Genomic DNA, 21,513 nt, shown 5'->3' on the forward strand with positions numbered 1-21,513 from the left:
TTGGATTGGGCATATTTAAGGCACCATCCTTCAGGGTCCATTGGATCCTGTTGGATGTAAACAAGGGACCTGAGGAAACCGCACCCATCTCTTTTCCTGGCAGCTTTGAGATGGTTCCTCTGCTAGTCCAGAAAAGTGACCACCCAGAGGCAGCCCTGCTGTGGGGCCTCTGTGCCTTCCACCAGGGGCTGCCGAGTTGCTGCAGCCAAGCCCTGCGGTCCTGCCAGCCAGTGGGAAGACGTGGCCCCTGGGCTTTTAAGAATGCCGTGTAGATATTTCTAGTGGCTACATCCATCCTGAGGCTCATCTGAGTCCCCGTGTCTCTGTGTCCCTGTGACACTCACTTCGCATGTGTTGCTAAGCTCTGCTCCCTTGTTCTTGTGGGCAGGCCAGGGTCTCCCTCCTTTAGAGGCCCCTGTGTGCATCTTTCCTCAATTCCACAGGGATATTCTGGAGGAGCCCGGGGAGGATGAGCTCACAGAGAGGCTGAGCCAGCACCCGCACCTGTGGCTGTGCAGGTGACGTCTGGGCTGCCGTCCCAGCGGGGGCGGCAGGAGAGAGAGGCTGGCCTACACAGGTGCCCGTCATGGAAGAGGCGGCCATGCTGTGGCCAGCCAGGCAGGAAGAGACCTTTCCTCTGACGGACCACTAAGCTGGGGACAGGAACCAAGTCCTTTGCGTGTGGCCCAACAACCATCTACAGAACAGCTGCTGGTGCTTCAGGGAGGCGCCGTGCCCTCCGCTTTCTTTTATAGCTGCTTCAGTGAGAATTCCCTCGTCGACTCCACAGGGACCTTTCAGACAAAAATGCAAGAAGCAGCGGCCTCCCCTGTCCCCTGCAGCTTCCGTGGTGCCTTTGCTGCCGGCGGCCCTTGGGGACCACAGGCCTGACCAGGGCCTGCACAGGTTAACCGTCAGACTTCCGGGGCATTCAGGTGGGGATGCTGGTGGTTTGACATGGAGAGAACCTTGACTGTGTTTTATTATTTCATGGCTTGTATGAGTGTGACTGGGTGTGTTTCTTTAGGGTTCTGATTGCCAGTTATTTTCATCAATAAGTCTTGCAAAGAATGGGATTGTCATTCTTCACTTCAGCACAGTTCTAGTCCTGCTTCTCTGGAGTAGGGTTGTTGAGTAAGGTTGCTTGGGTTGTGCATTGCACAAGGGCACATGGCTGTGAGGTGTATCCTGGCGGGGGGCTGTCTACCTGCAGTGAGGGGCACCTTTTCTGTTTTGCTCAAAGGCATGTATAAGCCAATGGGTGACCTTATTTCCTGTGTCTTCAGGTGTGTGGCAGGGGGCCTGGGGTGGGGAGGTGGGGCGAGTGAGCAGTGTGTGGAAAGCCTTGTTGTCACCTGAAGCACGCCAGGTCCAGATTGACCAATGGTTTTCTCACTTCAGGGGCCAACCCACGCCCCCTTTCTGCTGAGGTTTGGGTGCTATCTAGTGGTGGGATGGGACTTGGTTGACTACATTTAAGGCAAGGTGGACCCAGCAACTCCCAGAAACAACTCCGGGGACACCACTCCCCGTCACACTCCACACCGAGCCTGGTGCCCGGTCTGTGCCCGAGCTCAGCGGGACCAGGAAGGGATGGGCCCTGCCAGGGTTGCCCCTGCACTGTGCATTCTTGCCTGGGAGGCACAAGTTCTTTCATCTGCTTTTCCTTCAGAGGTGCTGAGCCCATGCCATAGCCCCTGTGGGATGGTGGGGGAGGGGGCGACCCGAACAACAGTGCAGTCGGTATCGAGATTGGGGAGAGGAGCGAGTCCAAGGAGAAGGTCATGAGTTTCTTTTTACTCGTGTCGAATAATAACAATAACAATATGGAAACCACCGCAAACTTGGAGAAAAGTTGTAAGTACAGTAAAGAGAAGCTTCCTTCTGAGTCACTTGAGTGGTTGCCGTTCTGGCCCTGCACCCTCTGTGCTTTGGGACGGCGTCCAACCCGCATTCGTGTCAGGAGTGAGTCGCACGTGGCTTTGTGGTCATGGCGACTTAATCCGCCTGGACGGTGGCTCCGTCTCCCTGGGCTTAGACGACCTTGGCACTTCTGGAGATAAGCCCATGGCTCCCAGGTTGTGTTCATGTGACGTTTCCTTGTGGTAGGTTCTGGGTCTGCATTTTGTCTAGGAGTGTCACAGGATGGACACTGCCTCCTGGCAGGGGCTGCCCAATGCAGTTAGCCTCCTGCTGGTGTTCTCTCTTGTTGCTTGGTGAAGGTGGCCACGGTCAGCTTCTCCACTGCCCAGTGAACGACCCCTTTGTAATGAATGAGTGGGGAGGTAGTGTGAAGCGATGCCAATATCCCATCCCTGTCAAACTGCCTTTACTTTTTCCTTCCTTCCTTGCTCCCACCTGTGTGGATCCTGGTCCCTTCTTGTATTCAGGGCTGTGGTCTGTTATGACGTTTACTCTCAGGCTCAGGTCCTGCTTGTTTGGCCCGTGGGAGCCCCTTCTTCTGCCTTTTGTGTTTTTTTTGTTATGTACCTACAGTTCTTTAGCTGTTTCTTTACTTTCTGGTGCAAAAAGATGTTCAAGCCTTATTTTATACCTGCCTGCCCCTTTCTCTTTCATTTATTGGAGTGAGCTGCAGCTCTAAGGAGACCTGTTCCTTTGAATGGAGAGTAGCATCAGGAACCAGGATGTGGGTGCGAGGCGTGCTCCTGGCTGTTGCAGATTGCTGCGCCCGGGAGCTCTTAGTGGACAGAGCTAGAGGATGTGTGCACGTACTTCCATCTCTCTCTCTGTCTCATCTATTCACAGCTGGGAATGACACTAATACCTCCGATTTTAGCCCAGCACCACAGGGTACGTTCCAGTTTTTCTCTCTTTCCATAGCTGTAAGGCCCTTTCTGGGAATGGTTCTCATTCTCCTCAATCTATTATTGGGTCAGTTTTCCTGCATGTCCCCAGCCTCCCATCACTGCCACCCACTCCCCACAGAGATGCCCTGCTCATCTGACTGGGGCTTTGACTCCCACACTGTGTGCCCCTCTTGTGTGGACGCCCTGCTGCCAAAACCTTCAGCAAACAGCTTTCCAAATGGAAGTTGTCACTGTCAGGGCCTTTACAATCAGCAACAGCAAAATCTACATGCTGCTGAGGGTCCTGGCTCATTAAGATGCAATAAATATGTAAGTACATAAAAACAGCAATAGAAGAAACGTAATGCTTTATTCTCAAATATGATGTCTACATAGAAAAGCCAAAATTATTAAGAATAGTAAGAATTCAGCACAGTTGTTTGCTATGAGATTTAAAAAGTTTTTACTTTATTACTTATTCATTTATTTATTTTAGGGTCTTGCTCTGTTACCCAGGCTGGAGTGCAGTGGTGTGATCATGGCTCACTGCAGCCTCCAACTCGTGGGCTCAAGCAGTCCTCCTACCTCGGCCTCCTGAGTAGCTGTAACTACAGGCACATGCCACCAGGTCTGGCTAATTGTTTTATTTCTTGTAGAGATGGAGTATCTCTATGTTGCCCAGGCTATTCTTGAATTCCTAGGCTCAAGTGATCCTCCCACCTTGGCCTCCCAAAGTGCTGAGATTACAGGTGTGAGTCACTGCACCTGGCCTGCCCTGAGATTATATACTGAAATCAATTGCTTTTCTAGACAGTAGCAATAAGCTTATAAATTATATTCAAGGATTCAGTTATATTCATTTTTTAAAAGATATTTAAATAAGATTAAAAATTCTTAAGGTTTCTAAAAATAAATGGAAGGAAAGATATTCAAGGCCTATATACAGAAAACTATAAAACTTCATTAAAGCCCATGACTGTAGATACAAGTAAATAGAGACTATGGTAGTTTTCTGTTGCTGTGTAACAAGTCCCCACATACTTGGTAGCTTATCACAACCTCATTTCTTAGCTCCAAGCTGCAGGTCAGACATCCAGGCACGGCTTGGTAGGTCCTCCGTTCAGCAGAAATTGGGGTGTCAGTGGGCTGGGTTCCTTCTGGGAGCTCCGGGGAAGAGTCTGCTCCCATACTCACTTGGGTTGTTGGCCAAATGCAGTTGCTTGCAGGTGTTGGGCTGATGTCCGTTTCCTGCTGGCAGTCAGCCAGGGGCTGCTCTTAGGGACTAGAGGCCACCCACATTCGTTGCCATAGGGTCCCCTCCATCTTCAAAGTCAGCAACAAAGAAGCTGCCTCACATTGACTCCCACTCGCCCTTTGAATCTCTAGGAAAAGCCTGTGCGGTTTACAGTTTCACCTGATTAGGTCAGACCCACCAGGACAACTGCCCATCCTTAAAAGTCCTGTGTGCCACCTAACGTAGCCCAATTCCGGGAGTGACTTATTCACGGGAGGAGATTGTGTAAGGGTAAGGATCACTGGGGTCATCTTGGAATTCTGGCCACCACAGTTTTTCTATCTTCATGGTCAAAAAGAATTGATATTGTAAAAATGTCAGTCTTCTCCAATTTTATCCATATAGTCATTATAATTCTAAACATAATGCCATTTTTTCCCCACAAAATTTGATAAGTTGATTGAAAAATTAACATGAAAGTACAAAAACAAGAAGAGCAAAAATCCTTTCTGTGGGAGAATCCAGTTGAGGGAATTGCTGCTCCATTATTCCTGACTTACATTGCTGGGACAGCAGCCACAGCAGCGTGGTCCTGGTGCAGGAGCTAATCGGCTAAGGGGAGAGAGCCCGGAAGCCACGCACATCGGCGCAAGGGGCGGATAGGCTAAGGGGAGAGAGCCCGGGAGCCCCGCACACCGTCGCAAGGGCGAATCTACTAAGGGGAGAGAGCCCGGGAGCCCCGCACACCGGCGCAAGGGGCGGATCGGCTAAGGGGAGAGAGCCCGGCAGCCCTGCACAAATGCGGAACTGCGACGGATGGCAGCAAACCCGCAGGGAAGGGATGGTTATTTAATAAATGCTGCCAGAAATTCCAGCCCAGGTGGGAAAAGAAAGAAATAAGTTCCCTGTTTCACACCTAACACAAAAGTACATACCGACTGGAGGCGGGCTTAAGTGTGAAAAGCAAGTTTTAGAACGTTTAGAAGATGAACTCAATATATTTAAATTAAGAACTTCTTTCTTTAAAAAAGGCCATAAAATAGGCAAGCCACACACTGGGAGAAGATTTTGGTAACTGAGAACAACTAAGAACTTATATCCAGACCACGTAAAGAGTACCTACAAATTAGGAAGAAAAAGACAAAGCAGTAGAAAGTTGGGCTTTTCACAGAAAAGCAAACACCCGGGTTCCATAGCTATGTCAAAAGTTGCTCCGTCTTACTAGTTATTAGGAATATGCAAAATGAAACTGAAACACAACATTTCACTCACTCCATGGTCAAAATGGAAGAGGTTGGACCATCTTAATTGTTGGTACTTATATGTTTATTCTTAAGAGTCAAGCAAGCTGAAACAACCTCTTTGGAAAATTGTTTGATGTCATTTCTTGCAATTGAATAGGATGTACCTTGGTAATTCTCTGCTAGATACACTCACAAGAGAAACCGCTGCCCGTGTGCACTGGAAGACAGTCGGCAGAGTGATCCTAAGAGCAGTATCAGTACTAGCAACACATCTGCCAGCTGAAACGTCCTCAACAGAATGACAGGTACGCTGCAGCTTGGTGACAGTGGAGTATTACACGGCCGTGAACATGAATGAACTCCAGCTGCAAAGAGCTACCTGGAAGAATCTTAGAAACATAATGTTGGGTGAACAAGTTCCAGAAGTCTCCACACGGCACGGTATTATTCATGTAAAATTCAAAAGCAAGGTTAAACAACATACCATGTAGGCACGCATATGTCAGTGATGAGGTTACTTCAACACAAGACGCCCAGAAGCCTATGGTCCGGTCAGTGCTGAGATTACTGCAACACAAGACGACCAGAAGCTTATGGTCCGGTCAGTGCTGAGGTTACTTCAACACAAGATGCCCAGAAGCCTATGGTCCGGTCAGTGCTGAGATTACTTCAACACAAGACGGCCAGAAGCTTATGGTCTGGTTAGTGCTGCGATTACTTCAACACAAGATGGCCAGAAGCCTATGGTCCAGGGAGTGGCCACCTCTTGGGGAAATGGGGATGGGATGGGAAGGGACTGACTGCCATGAGCAAGTTCCAGGGGAAGTTCTTGTCCTGGCGGGGCTGGGCAGGGCTCATGGTCATGGTATTAACCTTAGGAATATGCACATGTTACATGTGTTCTTTTGCATGTGCCAAATATTAAAAGGAGAGCGAGAGGAGAGGCATTGAAGACAGTGAGGATGGACGGCTCCCTCAGGGAATCTCGTTGCAAAGGGGAGGCGGGGTCAAGAGGATATTGTGGTGGTTTTCACGTGGGAGGATCCTGTGTGGACTGATGGGGAAGACCCAGGGAAGAGCCAGAGAAGTGACAAAGCAGGAATGAGGAGGCCAGGCAGGGGTCAGCCACAGGGACGTTGCTGGGCAGTGGCAGGAGGTGCAGTGCCAGGGGCAGCAGTGGGGCAGAGGTGGGTCGGGGCTTGGTGGGGCTGGGCAGGGCCGGGCTGGCAGGTCTTCTGCCCCCAGGGCTCAAGCACAGGGCTGACCAGAGCAGCGGTTCTGCCGGCCCCGCAGGCCTGGTGTCGCCAGTGGGAGCACTCAGTGGCCATCAGGGTCCTCTCCCAGGTTCCCTCCCACGTGCTGTCCCCAGTGCAGGTGGCTGGATGGGGTCCAAGACCCATGCCCAATCTGTTGCTGGGGCCTGGGAGCGGGGTCTTAGTGAGCAGGCTGGGGCCTTTCATGTGGTCTCTGTCCAGCTGGGCACAGCAGGGGGAATCTTCCCTACTGCCAGAACGGCTTGGATTGGGTTTCCCGCCTGAGATAATTAGTGGTTCTTAGGAAAAGGTTAGAAGAGCTCTTGCTTAAAAACCACCAAATGGGACTGGGCACACTGCACTGCTCCTAAAAATCAAAGAGGAGGCGTGGAGCCCAGACAACACTCCTCACATCAAAGTGGCCAGCAGACGGCCCAGGGCAGCGGGCACAGCCTCCTGCACGCCTCTCCCCAGCCCTCTAATCACGTTTCAGGGTGTGTGTGGGGGGCCAGCTATTCTTCTGAGTAATTCAATCGGAGCCTCACAGGGTGGTGGGACCCACACCTGTGGGGGGTCTGGGTAGGCCTGGGTGCCTCCCCGGTTCCGACCGCAGTTGGTTAATCCACACCTGGGCCTGGGCCCCGGCAGCACCTGTCGCCAGGTGAGCCTGCCTGCCTGCCTCCCAGGCCCTGCAGGTTGTGGCCTTTTTAAGCACAGCTGACGGGCACACTGACTTGTGAGGTGGGCGGGGGCCCAATAACACAAGTCCACGGTGAACATTCTAGAGTGGTTCTTATTTCTGAAGCTGAGACCTATGCAGTGCCAGGCAGGTGTCTGCCAGCGCCCCTCAGACATGAGCGTGCATCAGAACTCCCTGGGGAATGTTGACAATGCAGATTCCCAGGCTCTGCCCCAGAGTTTCTGATTGAGATGGCCAGGCTTGAGGATGTACACGTGTGAAAAGTTCCAGGTGCTGCTGCTGGCAGGGGCCACACGTGGGGGTCGACTGGCCTAGGAGCGCCAGCTTCCCTCCCTCCTTCCCTTGTTTTCTTTCAGCAAATTGTAAGGAGCACCCAGAGCTGCTAGGGGCCAGTTTGAAACCAGCAGTGCTTTGGGAGGAGCAGCTACAGAAAGGCCCCTTCTCTGGGTGGTTGGAATGAACCCAGCCTCTCTGGGTGGGGGCATCAGGGAAAAGTGCTGGCTGCTCAGTGCTGCTGTGCCCCCGGCCACACTGGCGGACACGTGGCTTGGCCGGTAGGAGCCAGGCAGGACATTGGCCCGTCTGCCTTGGCTCTGGGGTGTGTGCAGGGTACATGACTGGATGTGGAGAGCCTGGCCGGACCCTGCCACGCTCAGGGGCACGGACATCAGCAAGAGCCCCTGGGCATGAAGAGAGCAGAGATGGGGTCCCGGCCTCTGTGGGGTCTGGAAGTTCCTGGCTGATGCCTCCCATCCCCCAGCTCCATGCTCCTGGGCTTTTGAGCCCCTCCACTCACCCTGTGAGGCCTTGTGATGTGGAGAAATTTGTAGATATTCATGCCATCGAATGCCAGAAAGAACAGAAGGTAGCTTACATCTGGTGCTGTAGCATGCAGTCAGTGTTTATCTGAGGTTACTGTGAGCCAGGCACGGGGCGCTCACGTTCTCACCTGGACGTACCAGGGGGATGACAGCAGAGAAAAGGCTGGGACCAGGAGGAGGAGGAAGAGGCTGGATATGAAGCCCGAAGACCCACTGTTACTCCAGGCCAGCTTGGAGCTTCCTGAGGGCCTTTGGGAAAAGGGAAAAGGTTTCTACCTGAAGAGGCACGGGTCTTGTTGGTGAGCCCTGCCCTTCCTGGCGGAGACATCCCTGGGTGGGCTAGGCCTGGAGAAGGCTACCACCCAGCGTTGGTGACCCCAGCACCATGTTGGGAAACATTGGGATGTGAGCCAGGACCCACAGAAGCCTCAATTTGGTCTCCGTGTGTTTTGAAGGTTCATGGCGGGAGGCCTGGGGGTGAAGGGTATGAAGGCACCTTCTAGTGTTGAAGGCAGGGAACACATGCCCATTGTCTGCATTTCATTTCCCTTAAAAGGAATCTCAGGAGAGTAATAGTAGTGATAATTGGTTGGTAGACAGAAGTCATGTTGCTGGGGGCCTGCTGGCCTCTAGGTGCTTTCTGGAGCCCTTTACCTGCAGGCTGGAAGATGGATGTGTTTAATCTTACAGAGTCACCCGCTGTGGCCCTATTGACAGATGGGGAAACTGAGGATCAAAGAAGGTGGATAACCTGCCAAGGCTGCCTGGCTGGTGAATGGTGCTGCCGCTGCTCCTCCCGTTCCCAACCTTCTCTGCTTTCCACCCCCTGGTACCTCTGGGTGGAAACGTGAGCTCTGCGTGCCTGGCTTGTCCTAGCCCCGGATAAACACTTGCTGAACCAATGCTGCAGCATCAGATGCAACTCCCAGGACGGCCCTTTGCCCACCATGGCAGGGTGGCCAGTCCCAGTGGCTCCGTGTGTCACCGTGGAAGGTGGCAGGTGACACTTGGCCTAGAGTCTGAGGCTTGGCCTGGGTCGTGCCTGCTACTGGCTGTGGTCTTGGACTTGAAATCGGCTTTTCCTGGCACCTGTCCTGTCTTTTGGAAAGGGAGGCGAGTGGGCTTGTTGGGAGAATGGCAGTGAGGAAGCCGAGCCAGCCACCCCGGCATGGGCTGTGAGCTTCAACCACCAGGTTCAACCCTTGGAGCTCCTTGCATGTGGGGTCACTGTCCCCATCTTGCAGGTGAGGAGACTGAGGCACAAGGAGATTCAGGGACCCATGCAGACAGGTGGCAAGGTACAGTGTGAGCCCAGGGCCGCTCTGCCTGCAGCCCCAAGCTGTGGCCACGGACTTCCCACGGGGCGGCTCCTGGGTTTCCAGGCCTGGGCTCAGCCATAGTGACTGCAGTCTGGGTGGACCACCGGCCTCTCTACACTCATGTCCTTAGCTCTCAATCTTCAGGATGGTGGTGGGCATATGGCCTGTCTCCTTTCCCATGTCCTGTGGTAATGACCTTGATAAGTGCAGAGTGGAGTGAAGAGTGAGGGAGGGAGAAGTAGTGTGGGGTGCAGCAGGCAGAGCTTCCGGTAGCAATGCTCCAGGTGAGGGACCTTCGAAGCTGTGGTTGCAGGACCCATCCCTGGTGCAGCTGGGCCCTCCCATTGCCAGGTGAGGGGCGCCAGGCATGTCGGGAAGGAGGGGGATGTGGGTCAGCTGCGGAACTCATGGGAACTCTGTTGGGACGGAGTTCTCTCGTGGGATCCGGCCACTTCCTCTCTCCTGGCACCTCTTCCTTCCAGACTTGCTGATCGAGGCACTGGCGGGAGAGATCAGAGGCGAGGGGCCTTTCTTTCCTGGGTCGATGGAGGTGGGCTCTGACGTTGGGTGATGCGGGTGGCCTCCAGCTGAATCGGGCTCCCTGGGTGCCTGTCCACTCCTCTGCTGTGCCCTTCATTGGCCCAGCACCTCAGGCACTGGGGACCCTGGTCCTCCCATGGGTCCTTAAGCCAGTCTTCAAACAGTTCATGCCAGGGCCCTCTGCCCCTCCCGCGTGGTCCCCACCTGGATCCCAGCAGCCTCAGGTATTCTTGGGCTCACTGGCCGGAGGCTGGAGGTGCCCTCCCTGGCCCACCCCTGCATGGCTGGGCTGCTGTGGCATCAGGCACCATCTCCATGTGGGGGGCACCAGTCTACCCTCCAGGTGGCTCTGAGCCCTCTCACCAGGCTGGGTGTTAGCTGGTGGAGTGGCCACATCGTTTGCACTAACCCCACTTTCTGGGTCCCTCTGGGTGTTCTCTCTTCTCCAGTGGGTGAAGAGGCCTACAAGTCGGGTGCTGGTTTTTATTCATTTCCTTTGTAAATTCTTATGTCCAGAGGGCTCCTGCCTTGGGATTCACATGTCCGGTTTTCAGGTGGAAATGCCTATTTTAAATCCCGTTACAGGTGTGTTTGCAGAGAAACAATACTGCAGACATATGAACGTGTCCTGTGGTTGTTGGGTCAGTGGGGCATTTGCTCCTTTTATTGTCCTTTTTAGTATTTTATTATTTTTTGAGATGGAGTTTTGCTCTGTCCCTCAGGCTGGAGTGCAGTGGCGTGATCTTGGCTCATTGCAACCTCTGCTTCTTGGGTTCAAGCAATTCTCCCGCCTCAGCCTCCTGAGTAGCTGGAATTATAGGCACCCACCATCATGCCCGGCTAATTTTAGATTTTTGTAGAGATTGGGTTTCACCATGTTGGCCAGGCTGGGTCAGGCTCGAACTCCTGACCTCAAGTGATCCGCCCACCTCGTCCTCTCACAGTGCTGGGATTGCAGGCGTGAGCCACCACACCCAGCCCCCTTTTAGTATTTTAAACCATTCCAGGCTGAACTTTAAGAACTATGAGGAAAAATAAGATGTTTAAAGTCACGAACGAACACACACATCTTATCCTGATGGTGAAACAAATAGTTACAAGCTACTTTAAAATACCAGGAAGTTCTGGATTGGCCAGAGGGTGGGAGTCAAGGTTTGTAGCCAATTGGGTGCCAGGGCCTCTAGGCATGTGCTGAATCCGTGGCCCTTTCTTCGAATAATGTCTTTATTTTATTCTATTTATTTATTTATTTTGAGATGGAGTTTTGCTCTTGTCACCCAGGCTGGAGAGTGCAGTGGCGTGATCTTGGCTCACTGCAGCCTCTGCCTCCTGGGATCAAGCAATTCTCCTGCCTCAGCCTCCTGAGTAGCTGAGATTTCAGGTGTGCACCACCACACCTGACTAATTTTTTTTTGTATTTTTAGTAGAGATGGAGTTTCACTATGTTGGCAAGGCTGGTCTTGAACTCCTGGCCTCAAAGGATCCGGCTGTCTCAGCCTCCCAAAGTGCCACACCACTGTGCCCAGCCTTGAATAATGTCTTTAAATTAGCTCCAAATCCACAGAGCCACAAGGAAAATAATTACATCGAGCAGCAGTTAACAGAATATCCCAAACCCCAAGGTGTGACAGAGTAAGGCCTGTGCAGCTGCAGTGTGGCACTGAGCAGGAAGGACGCGTGGAGATGCCGGCTGTGGCGGCCGTGTGATTTGAAGGCACCTGTGACTTCTGCTCCTGATGGGGCAGAGGCCTCATGAACACGACTATGGTCTGTGACATGCTCACATTGGAGGGAGTGCCAGGAAGTTCCCAGGCCCGGGACGGCCACGCCTTCTGTTGGTCCATGCAGGGCTCCTGCCTGTCTTTTATGAGTGTAGTAGCTTAGCTCTGATTTTAAGCTCAGCTGTACCTCAGCTCCGGTGTAGTTTAGTGGCTTAGCCGTGGCAGGGAGGGGATGGGGTCGGCCCAGCCCCCTCCCCAGGAGGGCTTTCCTGATCTCCCCCATCAGAACAACCCCCTCTCAGCTCCTACCACCTGTTCTGTCTGTCCCAACATTGACCTCTCCCTCCTGTCTCACAGCTGGCTGTGGGCCTGTGAGTGCTCCTGGATGGAATGTCCCAGATGCCGTCGGTCCCAATAAATGAGCCCGTAGCATGGCACCCGATCCACCCAAAACTGAGACTCTGCAATACATATGGAAAGCGGGGTGGTGGGGTAGCTTTCCAGCATTGTTCCAGTGGTTCCCAAACATTTGTGTCCATTGGGATTCCTGGAGGGCTCATGGAACAGGCTGCCGGGCCCCATACCAGGGTTCCAATTTGTCAGGCCTGGGAGGGACCTGGGAATTCCGCTCCTGACCAGCTCCCTGGTGTTGCTGATGCTGCCGGCCGGGGGTCACACAATGAGAACCACCTCCCAGCATTAGCATCACTGTAGTGGGCTGAGCGGGGGTCCCCCAAAGTATGACCAGGTCCTAACCCCTGGCACCTCAAATGCGACCTTATTTGGGTAATAGGGTCTTTGCAGGTGTAATTAGGTTAAACACGTTGAGGCGAGGCCATGCGGGATTTAGGGTCGCCCTGAATAGAATGGCTGGTGCCTTATAAGAATAGAGAAGGCAGAGACCACAGAAAAGACCACGTGAAGACAGAGGGCAGAGACTGGAGTGATGCGGCCACAATCCAGGGAATGCTGGGAGCCCTCCGCGGCTGGAAGAGGCAGGAAGGACCCTCCTTTAGAGCCCCCGGTGGGAGCACAGCCCTGCCAATGCCCTGATTTCTGACCCCCGGAACTGTGGGAGAAGAAACCTCTGCTGTTCTGAGCTCCGGGTCGGTGGTGATTTGTTGTGGCAGACAGAGGAGACCAGTGCAGCCCCCGAATTGTGCTCATTAGCAGCCACTTCTGGGTGCCGAGCTCCGCAAGACCTCACATTGCGACCTCCAGGCAGCCAAGGCCACATGGGGCAAGTGCAACGATTTTATGCTTCTGCGCCCTGCTGTTTCTCCATGCAGCGGCCCAGGGGTGCTTCTGGAACACATCTAGGCCTGAGCCCCTGGGTTCCAGGAGCCTGTGGAGAGCTTGCAGCCTGGGGCTGTCCCCAGGGCCCCTCTCTCTCAGTTTTGTTTGGAGCGGTGGCCTCGAATGCTGCCCGAGCCTGGGCTGGGGGTACCAGCTGGGCAGAGGGATGCCCTGTGACCTCTCAGGGGGCTGCGGCATCTGGGGACAACCTGCCCTGGGCCCAGGGTTGGGGGGTCAATGGGACAGGCATGGCGGGGTGGTGCTGGTGCAAAGCTGCCTGCCCAAGTGGGGAGTGCTCCAGCCGCATGGGGCATCAGTCACCTTGGGTATTTCTCCAGGAGCAGGCAGTCTGGGAGACCTCAGAGGAGGCTTGCTGGCTGGTCCACTGGTTTGTCAATCACTGGCAGGGCAGAGAGTGATGAGCTGGGCTTGGAGGGGACACAGTCTTGGATATGAGCCCAGCTCTGTGGGCACGGGCACTGTGGCCCCTTTTCCACTGGCCTCAGGTTCCTGGTGTGTGAGATGAGGTGGAAGTGAGTGGGAGGGGCTCCTGGCAGGGCTGCGAGCCTCCTACCTCTCGGTCCCACATCGGTGCTGGGTCCCAATGCCCACCTTGTCTCAGGGGTGACGTTATCACCTTTTGAAGAAGCCCCAGATGGTGTTGAATAGCGATCGCCACCCCCCAGTGTGCACCAGGGAAGGAGCATCGTAGACCTAGCAGATGAGGGCAGGCATGACTGAGCCCGTCCCAGCTGGGCCTGGGGACCAGAGGCTTGTAACCTACAAGATGCCCTCAGAGCATAATTTGCATACAGGTGAGGGCCTGCGACAGAGGCCCTGCATGTCCAGAGGCAGGGCCAGGTAGAGTAGGTAGGCTAGACACACCTGGAGATGCTGCCCTGGGCACACGCAGTTCCTGGGTAGGCCAGCGGAGGGCAGCAGAGCCTAGCAGCAGGCGACCCAGTGCCCAGGCCCTGGTACCCTCCTTGTCCTGCTCAGCACCAGGCCCGGGAAGGCAGGGGGAGTCCCCTCCTGGCAGGAGCTCCTCCTCCTCCTGGCAGCCTTCCTGGGCCTGTGCTGGGAACCTTACAACCCTTGCCTAAGGGACCCTAGGGGAATCTGTGTGGTGGCAGTGACAACCAACACTTGTTAGATTCTAGCCAGGAGGGAGGGTAGCTTGCTCTTAGTGGGGAGAGGGTGTGATGAGGTGGGCTGCTGGCTCCCACCACCAGGCCAGCCGGCCACCTGGAGTGCAGGGCACTGATGGGGCCCTCTCTGGCTGTGGGGTTCCCACTGGGTGGGGCTGGAGCAGCCCCTGGGTCTGTCCACCTGCCAGTCACTGTGGGGACACTCAGACTCCCTTCTCCCCGGGTGGGCCACGTCAGTGCCCCCAGGCATGTGAGGTGCTGAAAAGACCCTGCGCTTCTGTGGGTATGCGACTCATTCCACCTCATTTCCCCAGAAATCCGGGTCTCCAGGAGGCTCTTGCAGTCACCCCTTGCCGGTGCGTGCGCTTAGGGAAAGGCCATTTTCAGGCTTCACTGGGGCAAAGGAAAGAGGCTCTGTGCCTGGGGATGCAGTGGGCCACTGGTGAGGGGGGTCACGCTTTGCAGACAGGGCCAAAGTCCCAGAAGGGGAAATAGGTTGGGAGCTATCAGAGGCCGAGTTGGACAGCTCCGCCTTTCCCCCCGCACTGCACAGCCCCTTCTCCTGGAAGTGGACAGGGCAGGGAGGACTGAGAGGGGAAACTGAGGCCCAGACATCCCAGGCAATTTCTGAGGTCACCCCAATGTCTGTTCCTTGAGTGCAGCAGTGGCTTGGGCCCTGGGTGCCCTGCCTGTCCATCAGCTCTGCCCACGCCCCCTCCCTGATTTTTCTCCTTGGCAAAGCCCACCCAGCCTCTGGCACAGCCCTGGAAAAATGGTCAAGGAAAACTCTGGATGCTGGGCCAGCATCACAGCAGAGCCTGGGGGACCCTGGACCTCCGTCGGTGGCTGCAGCGGGAACACTGTGTGGAAGTGTGCTGTGCATACTCATGCATCCTCACTTCTGACTTAACAGAGGAGGGAGCTGGGGCTCAGAACATCCTGGAACACGCCCACCCCTGAGCACACCTGGGCTGGCTGCCTCCAGAAACCAGGGTGGTGTTGGCCACTCTGATAGGCAAAAGGGATTGCATTTGTTTTGGGGACTGTCTGAGGTTAGAAGTCACCCAGTGAAGACAGGAGAACACAGGTGGGGGATATTGTCTCAGTCTGAGTGCCCAAAGGTGGCGGTATTAGCTCAGCCGTGGGGACAGGCGGTGCACAGCCTGTGCTCTGGCCAGGAGGAAGGGGTGCATCAGGGGCTCTGTGGCTGGAGGCAAGGAGACCTCTCAGTAGAGCTGGGAAGGAGGAGTGGGGGCCCTGCTCCCGTGAGAGGTGGCAGGTGGGCAACGATGGCCATGGCTGGGCTGGAGGGAAACTGCTGACCCACGTCACTCGAGCGGGACATGAGACTGGCCCAGGCAGAAGGGCCTGAGACCCCAGGACCCTCATCAAACGTTCACCGGCTCCTTGGGGTTTGATGAAGGGTTCGCAGGCCCGGCAGTGTGCCCCCTCTGGGAGGCAGTCTTGCCCGGCTCATCCACCTCTGGCATTTGTTTCAGTTGCCAAGAATTTGTTTGGGGGCGCCAGGGCTGATGGTCCCACTTTCCACCTGGCAAGTAGTCCTGCCGCATAACTGAAAGGCAGTGACTCCACATGACCACGGGGCAGGCAGGATGGTGAGCTCTGCTCCAACCTGCATGGTGGCAGCGGCCCCGGGAGGCGGACTCCGGGCTGGACGGGAGACACGGGGGAAAAGTGAATCTGGTAGAGGTTACAGAGGGGCCACCCACTTGGCTGGTGCAAGCAGGAACCCTCTCCAGAGAGGCCACCCTTCCAGGCTCTGGGGACCCGAGCATAGGGTTGGCGAGTTCTGGCATTTATTATTATTATTTATTCCAGAACAAAATTCAACTCCCATCCTCAGTTGGCCAATAATGTGGTAGGAACAGGTGGGAGCTGACCCCCAGATGCGGGGTGCTGGGTGCTGTGCTGATTTTCTGGGGCTGCTGTGCAAAGTACCACAGCCTGAGTGGCTTTAGACCATGGAGATGTGCTGTGTTGCAGTTCTGGAGGCCAGAAGTCCCAGGTGCAGGTGCCAGCAGGACCGGGCACCCTCTGAAGGCCCTAGGGAAGCGTCCCTCCTTGCTGCTCCTGGCTTTTTGCGGCTCTGGTGTTCCTTGGCTTGTGGCTGCATCGTTCCAGTCTCTGTCTCCCCCTTCATGTGTCTTCTCCTCTGTGTGTCTGTGTCCACATTTCTCTCTACTTATAAGGACACCGATTGTATTGGATTCAGGGCCTTCTCTGCTCCAGTATAACCTCAACTTATTACATCTGCAGGAACCTTATTTCCAAGTAAAGTCACATCTGAGATTCCAAGTGGATGTGAATTTTAGGAGCACCTGATTCTACCTTTCCAGGTGTTTTCTCTCTCACAAGCATTCACGAGCAGGCAGCTTTTTGATTTTTACGGTAAGGGGCGGAACCCAGCAAGGCATTGGGAGGGGTGAAGGCCAGAGAGTGGGGTGCAGGTATCAGGAATGAAGGGATGGGGGCCAGGGAGGCTCTAGCATCCAGTCTTCCTTCTGATCCCAGCCTTGCCATTTTCAGCTGTTTGGTGTTTGGGCAAATTAATGGACCTGCCTGAACTTTAGTTTCCACATCTGTAAAATGGGCCCGTTATTTCTCTGCACTGCACTGGCATCAGTTGCTGGTTCTCTGTAGCAAATGGAGACGACAGAGTCGGTTTGTACAGGGCCAGGAATGGTGTCCTCAGAAATGTTCCGGGGGTGGCCCCAGCTTCTCTTCCACCCACTGGCTGCACAGACTCCTTGTGCCTTGGGTGCCTCATCTGCAGAACGGGAATAACCACAGTTCCTGCCCTGTTGGCTTAAGGCGAGGACAGGTGGGAGACGGGCCCAAAGCCCTCCCAGGTGCCTGGCCCGGGGCCAGCCTTCGATGCAGATCAGCCTCCGTGCAAGTCAGCTCTGGGGCTCAGTCATCTGGAGATGGTCGGGGAGGCTCTTGCAGATCTTTCTTCTTTCCCCCGAGACCCTGGCTCCACCGTGGGTTTTGTTGGCATTATTGGAGGGCAGTGGGGAGTGAGTGGCAGCAAGATGGACCTGGTAGCGATGACAGTTGCCAGCCACATCTCCAAGGTGGACTTGGTCCCAGCCTGGCAGCACAGGTGAAGCTGGGAGTGGTGCGTGCAGGGCTCTCTGCATAAGCGGCATCCCAGAGCCTTCCTCTTGGACACTGACCGATGGGACATCGGGCCACGCAGCGTCCACACGCAAGCACTTGCCACCAAATGTGTCTGCAGCGAGAAGATGCCAGGGGCTTGTGTGGCAGTAGAGCTGTCAGCGCCCACCTGCTGGGTCGAAAGCACCTGTCTCTGCCCAGAAGGGAGGGTCCCGTGGTGGGTGAATGAAGGTTGGGTTGGTTTCACAGACCCCCGTCGTGCCCACTCTTCCCGTCTCTCTGTCTAGACCGAGGCCACGTCAGCTGGCAGGGCCTGTGAGCCCTCTGGCCTTACATTTCCTTGGTCTGGGCCTCTCTGTGTCACATGGCGAATGATCCCTGAGCAACAGTGCCATGTCCTTGGGGAGCTTCGGTTTGAAGGGGCCCCGCCATGGGTCTTTTGTAACGTGAGCCATTGCCCCGTGGGTTGGGGTTTCCATGGATTAGTGGGGCACACCGCACCTGTGGTCAGCCCCCACCCCCATCTTTGAGTCTGGGTAAGACAACTCCGGCCTTGCCCGGCCCGGGGTGCCCCCACAGCTCATTCACCTGGCACAGAGAGGCAGTGAGCAAACCAAGAAAGGCACTTTTGATCTGGGGACGGCTGGCACATTTGCCAAGAGCCCCCAGACAGCCCTGCCTGGCTCGAGCCCAAGACAGCTTCTCAAAGGGCAATTCCTTCGAGAGAGACTGTTGGGAAACACCTTTGAAAAATGGCTTTGTGCAGCCGGCCTGGAGGGCTGTGGACCGAGCCCCAGGGCTCCTCCTTGGCCACCAGCCTGGGTCCCAGGACGCAGGGCCATATGGCAGGTTTAGAAATTAAGCCAGGCCCTGACATTCCTGTGTGCAGCTCCGGAGGCCCCCTCCCCGCCCCATGCCTGCAGCCCACTCCCTACCTCTGCCAGCCTGGGGCTCAGTGCCTGCCCTGTGCTTGGGGTGGGGTGAGGAGCTGGGCTTCCACGCCAGCCGACTGGGAAGCTTCTCCAAGTGGTGAAACCCAAGGGAAAGCCGTGGAGTCTTTCCCCGCTGCCACCCGCCTTGGTTTAGTGATGCTCTGCTGGGCCACGTATCCTGCTCTCAGAGTTCGGAAGGGACTTAATCTATTTTTGTCCTGTTCAGCCAGGATGATTATCTTTAATAAGGCCATCTTGAATGTTTCCTTGTCAGCTCGTTTTAAGGAAATGTTTGCGCATTAAGCATTTTCCCACAGCGGTAAGACAATGTGCTGTCCCTTGCCAAAGATCACATTTGCCATCCTCGGCGTTCCTGCCTCTGGACGGTGAGCCTGGAGGCTGGCCAGCCCATTGCTGCCAGGGGCCCTCCATTGATCACTATCAGGATGTGATTGATTAATATCTCATGGAGGAGGAGGCCTGCGCTTGGCTGGCCCGGAGCTCCCTGCTGCCGAGGGGCTCTGTGGGCAGGGTCCATGACCGCTGGCAGTGGGGAGGGGCAGCAGCGAGGTGGTGCATGGGCTCTGGCAGGTGGCCTGAGTGATGGGCTGAGCTTGGCCGCAGCCGTGTGAACCAGCCGCCCGGCCCTGCTCCAAACTCTTTGAAGCACTTCCAGTTTGCCCAGCTGGGTACGTCCAGTGCAGCCCTTTACACTTCCAGTTTGTCCAGATCCACTAAGCAAAACCAAACTGTCCAGGTCCCCTGAGGCCTGCTGGCCCTGGCTCCCAGGCCCGGCTGCCCAGTGAGGTGCTGTGGGAAGGTGCCTCTGGGTGATTCTCTGAGCCTGTGGGCAGGGGATGGAGGGAGCTTGTCCCAGCCTCCTGTCCTTGGTGAACTGCTCCAGTGGGGACAGGCCTCCCTCCACCATCTTCCCACTCAGGGCTACACAGAGGCCAGGCTCCCAGGGCCCAGCCCTCACCTGCTGAGTGACCAGGGCAGGGGACATCATCTGTATCTGGCTGTGTGGGGGCCCAGCCACAGAAAGGCAGGTGGGACAGCAAATGGCAGCGTTTGGGGTTTTCAGAGGCCACAGCTTCTGGGGAGAGGAGGATCCCTGAGCATGAATGGTTGCAACAGGATGTGGGGAGGGAAGAGGAAGAACTGGTCCAGACAGAGAAGGAGTAAGGAGGGCCCAGGGCAGTGGGCAATGCTGTGTCTGCTCCATATCCAAGAGGTGGTGCTGGGGCTGATGCCTGCGGAGAGGTGGGCAGGCCAGGGACTGCCTGGCCTGCTTGAGAAGCTAATGGCTGGATGGGTAGGGCCATCCAGTGAGGGTATTTTCTAAATTGGAAAGTCCCTGATTTTTTGGGAGCTGGAGAACTTTAAAGTGGGAAGGGCCTGTGGAGAACTTAGCATCAGGCCCCCTGGTTTTGGGGAGGCTGAAACCTGGCATGGCAGGAGTGGCCCAGCCTGCACTGCTGGGAGATGACCAGTGGCTGCTGCACTAAGAGCTTACCTGGGGCAGGTCCATGGGTCTCTCACAGTGCAAACCCCATGGCCTGGAATGCAGTATTCATGCCAGAAACACTGAGAAAGGCTCTGCCATCCAGGGACTATGCTGTGAGGGTTTGCTGAGCACCAGGATTTTCTGAGCAGTGGGGTTTGCTAAGCACCGGGGTTTGCTAAGCACCAGGGTTTGCTGAGCACCAGGATTTGCTGAGCACTGGGGTTTGCTGAGCACCAGGGTTTGCTGAGCACCAGGATTTTCTAAGCAGTGGGGTTTGCTAAGCACCTGGGTTTTGCTGAGCACCAGGATTTTCTCAGCAGTGGGGTTTGCTAAGCACCCGGGTTTGCTGAGCATCAGGGTTTGCTGACTACCATACTGCCTGGGATGCCACAGTGAATGCAGGCACAGCCCCACCTGAATGTTGCTTCAGACAATTCAGCCTCCTCTTATCCCAGCTCTGTGAGATGGGGCCCCCACACCTCAGGGTTGTCCAGAGTATCACACCTCAGGGTTGTCCAGAGTATCACACCTCAGGATTGTCCAGAGTATCACACCTGGTCACACCCTCCTCCCCATCTTGGGAGAAGCCTCTGTGACCCACCTGCTCATGCCCGTGTCCTGGGCTCGGTGTTGATGCTCCCACCCCACCCCATCGCAGTCATCAACAAAGTCCATTTGAACCTCCAAGCACATTTTTGGTCTGCCTCTCCTCATTCCCTCTCCCCTGTCCCAGCCCCGCCATCCAACACACCTGGAGGACTATAGTGGTCCCTGATGGTCCACCTGTTTCTCCACTGCTGACTTCTCTGCTCTGTCTTTGCACCCGCAGCAGCTATTGGATCATGTCCCTCCCCATTGTGAAACTCAGCGATGGCCGTCCACAGCCCTCCACCCTGGCCCCCAGCCCGCGTGCACGAGCCCCTGCCCACTGTGAGCCTGCCACCCCTGCCATGTCACTGGCCAGCACCACACCTCCCAGCCTCAGGGCCTTTGTCCAGGATGTTTAGATTGGGCTGAATGATGACCCCCTTAAGGTATGTCCAAATCCTAACCTAGAACCTGTGGGTGTGACCTTTTTGGAAAGAAGGGTCTTTGCAGGTGAAATTAAGGTAAGGGATGAGATCATCCTGGATTATCTGTGTGGGCTCAAAATCCAATGCCAGGTGTCTCATGAGAGAAGAGGTGAAGACACGGAGAGGAGGAGGAGGATGCACGAAGACAGAGGCAGAGACTGGAGTGATGTGGCCACAGTCAAGGAACACCTGGAGCCCCCAGGAGCTGGAAGTGTCAGGAAGGACCCTCCTCTAGCACTTTCAGAGGGAGGGCGGCCTTGCTGACACCTGGGTCTTGGGCTTCGGGTCCCCAGAACTGAGAAAATAAGTCGCTGTTGTTCTGAGCCACCCAGTTTGGGATGGTTTGTTACAGCAGCTGCAGGAGACTTGTACATATTTGTTCTGCCGACACGCTTTTCTCATTCTCACACGCCTTTCAGGTCTCAGACCCACTCCCTGTGGGAGGAGCTCCTTGGTGCCCATCCAAGCACCTGCCCCTGCCCCTTTGGGAGCCCCACCACAGTTTATGATCATGCATTTATTGATCACTTATTAACTTATTTCTTGGCTAATTACACATTTGTTGATTATTGAAAATGCAAACTATGTCTGGTTTACCTTTGAATCCCAGCCTCTGTGAAGAGCTGGCTCCTACTATTATTATTGTTAATCAGTATTAGTATTAGTATTAAATGAATGAACAGGTACCTCCTCATTCATTCATTTATCCACTCAATTACCTTTTATTGAATGCTGCTGGGTGCCAGGGGCTGGGGATATGGCTGTGAACAAGACAGACCC

At 55.1% G+C, this 21,513-nt stretch overlaps 1 protein-coding gene across 9 annotated transcripts in view; it reads left to right on the top strand.

The window, feature by feature from the left end:
• The window catches only part of TPCN2 (two pore segment channel 2), an 88,531-nt gene that overhangs the window by 38,028 nt on the left and 28,990 nt on the right, over positions 1-21,513 (top strand). For 3 of the 9 annotated variants that reach the window (XM_003828761.6, XM_055094640.2, XM_063608211.1), the window contains one exon: positions 444-3,154. The exons of 4 other annotated variants lie outside the window; for them this stretch is intronic. In XM_003828761.6, the coding sequence (XP_003828809.1) occupies positions 444-522 (79 nt within the window). In that variant the 3' untranslated portion in view covers positions 523-3,154. Of the gene's footprint in view, positions 1-443; positions 4,916-21,513 lie in introns of those variants that run through there. 2 more of the 9 variants (XR_010113359.1, XR_004665148.3) reach the window with 2 other exon arrangements.

Source organism: Pan paniscus, chromosome 9 (assembly GCF_029289425.2).
Source record: "Pan paniscus chromosome 9, NHGRI_mPanPan1-v2.0_pri, whole genome shotgun sequence".
Lineage (NCBI taxonomy): Eukaryota > Metazoa > Chordata > Mammalia > Primates > Hominidae > Pan > Pan paniscus.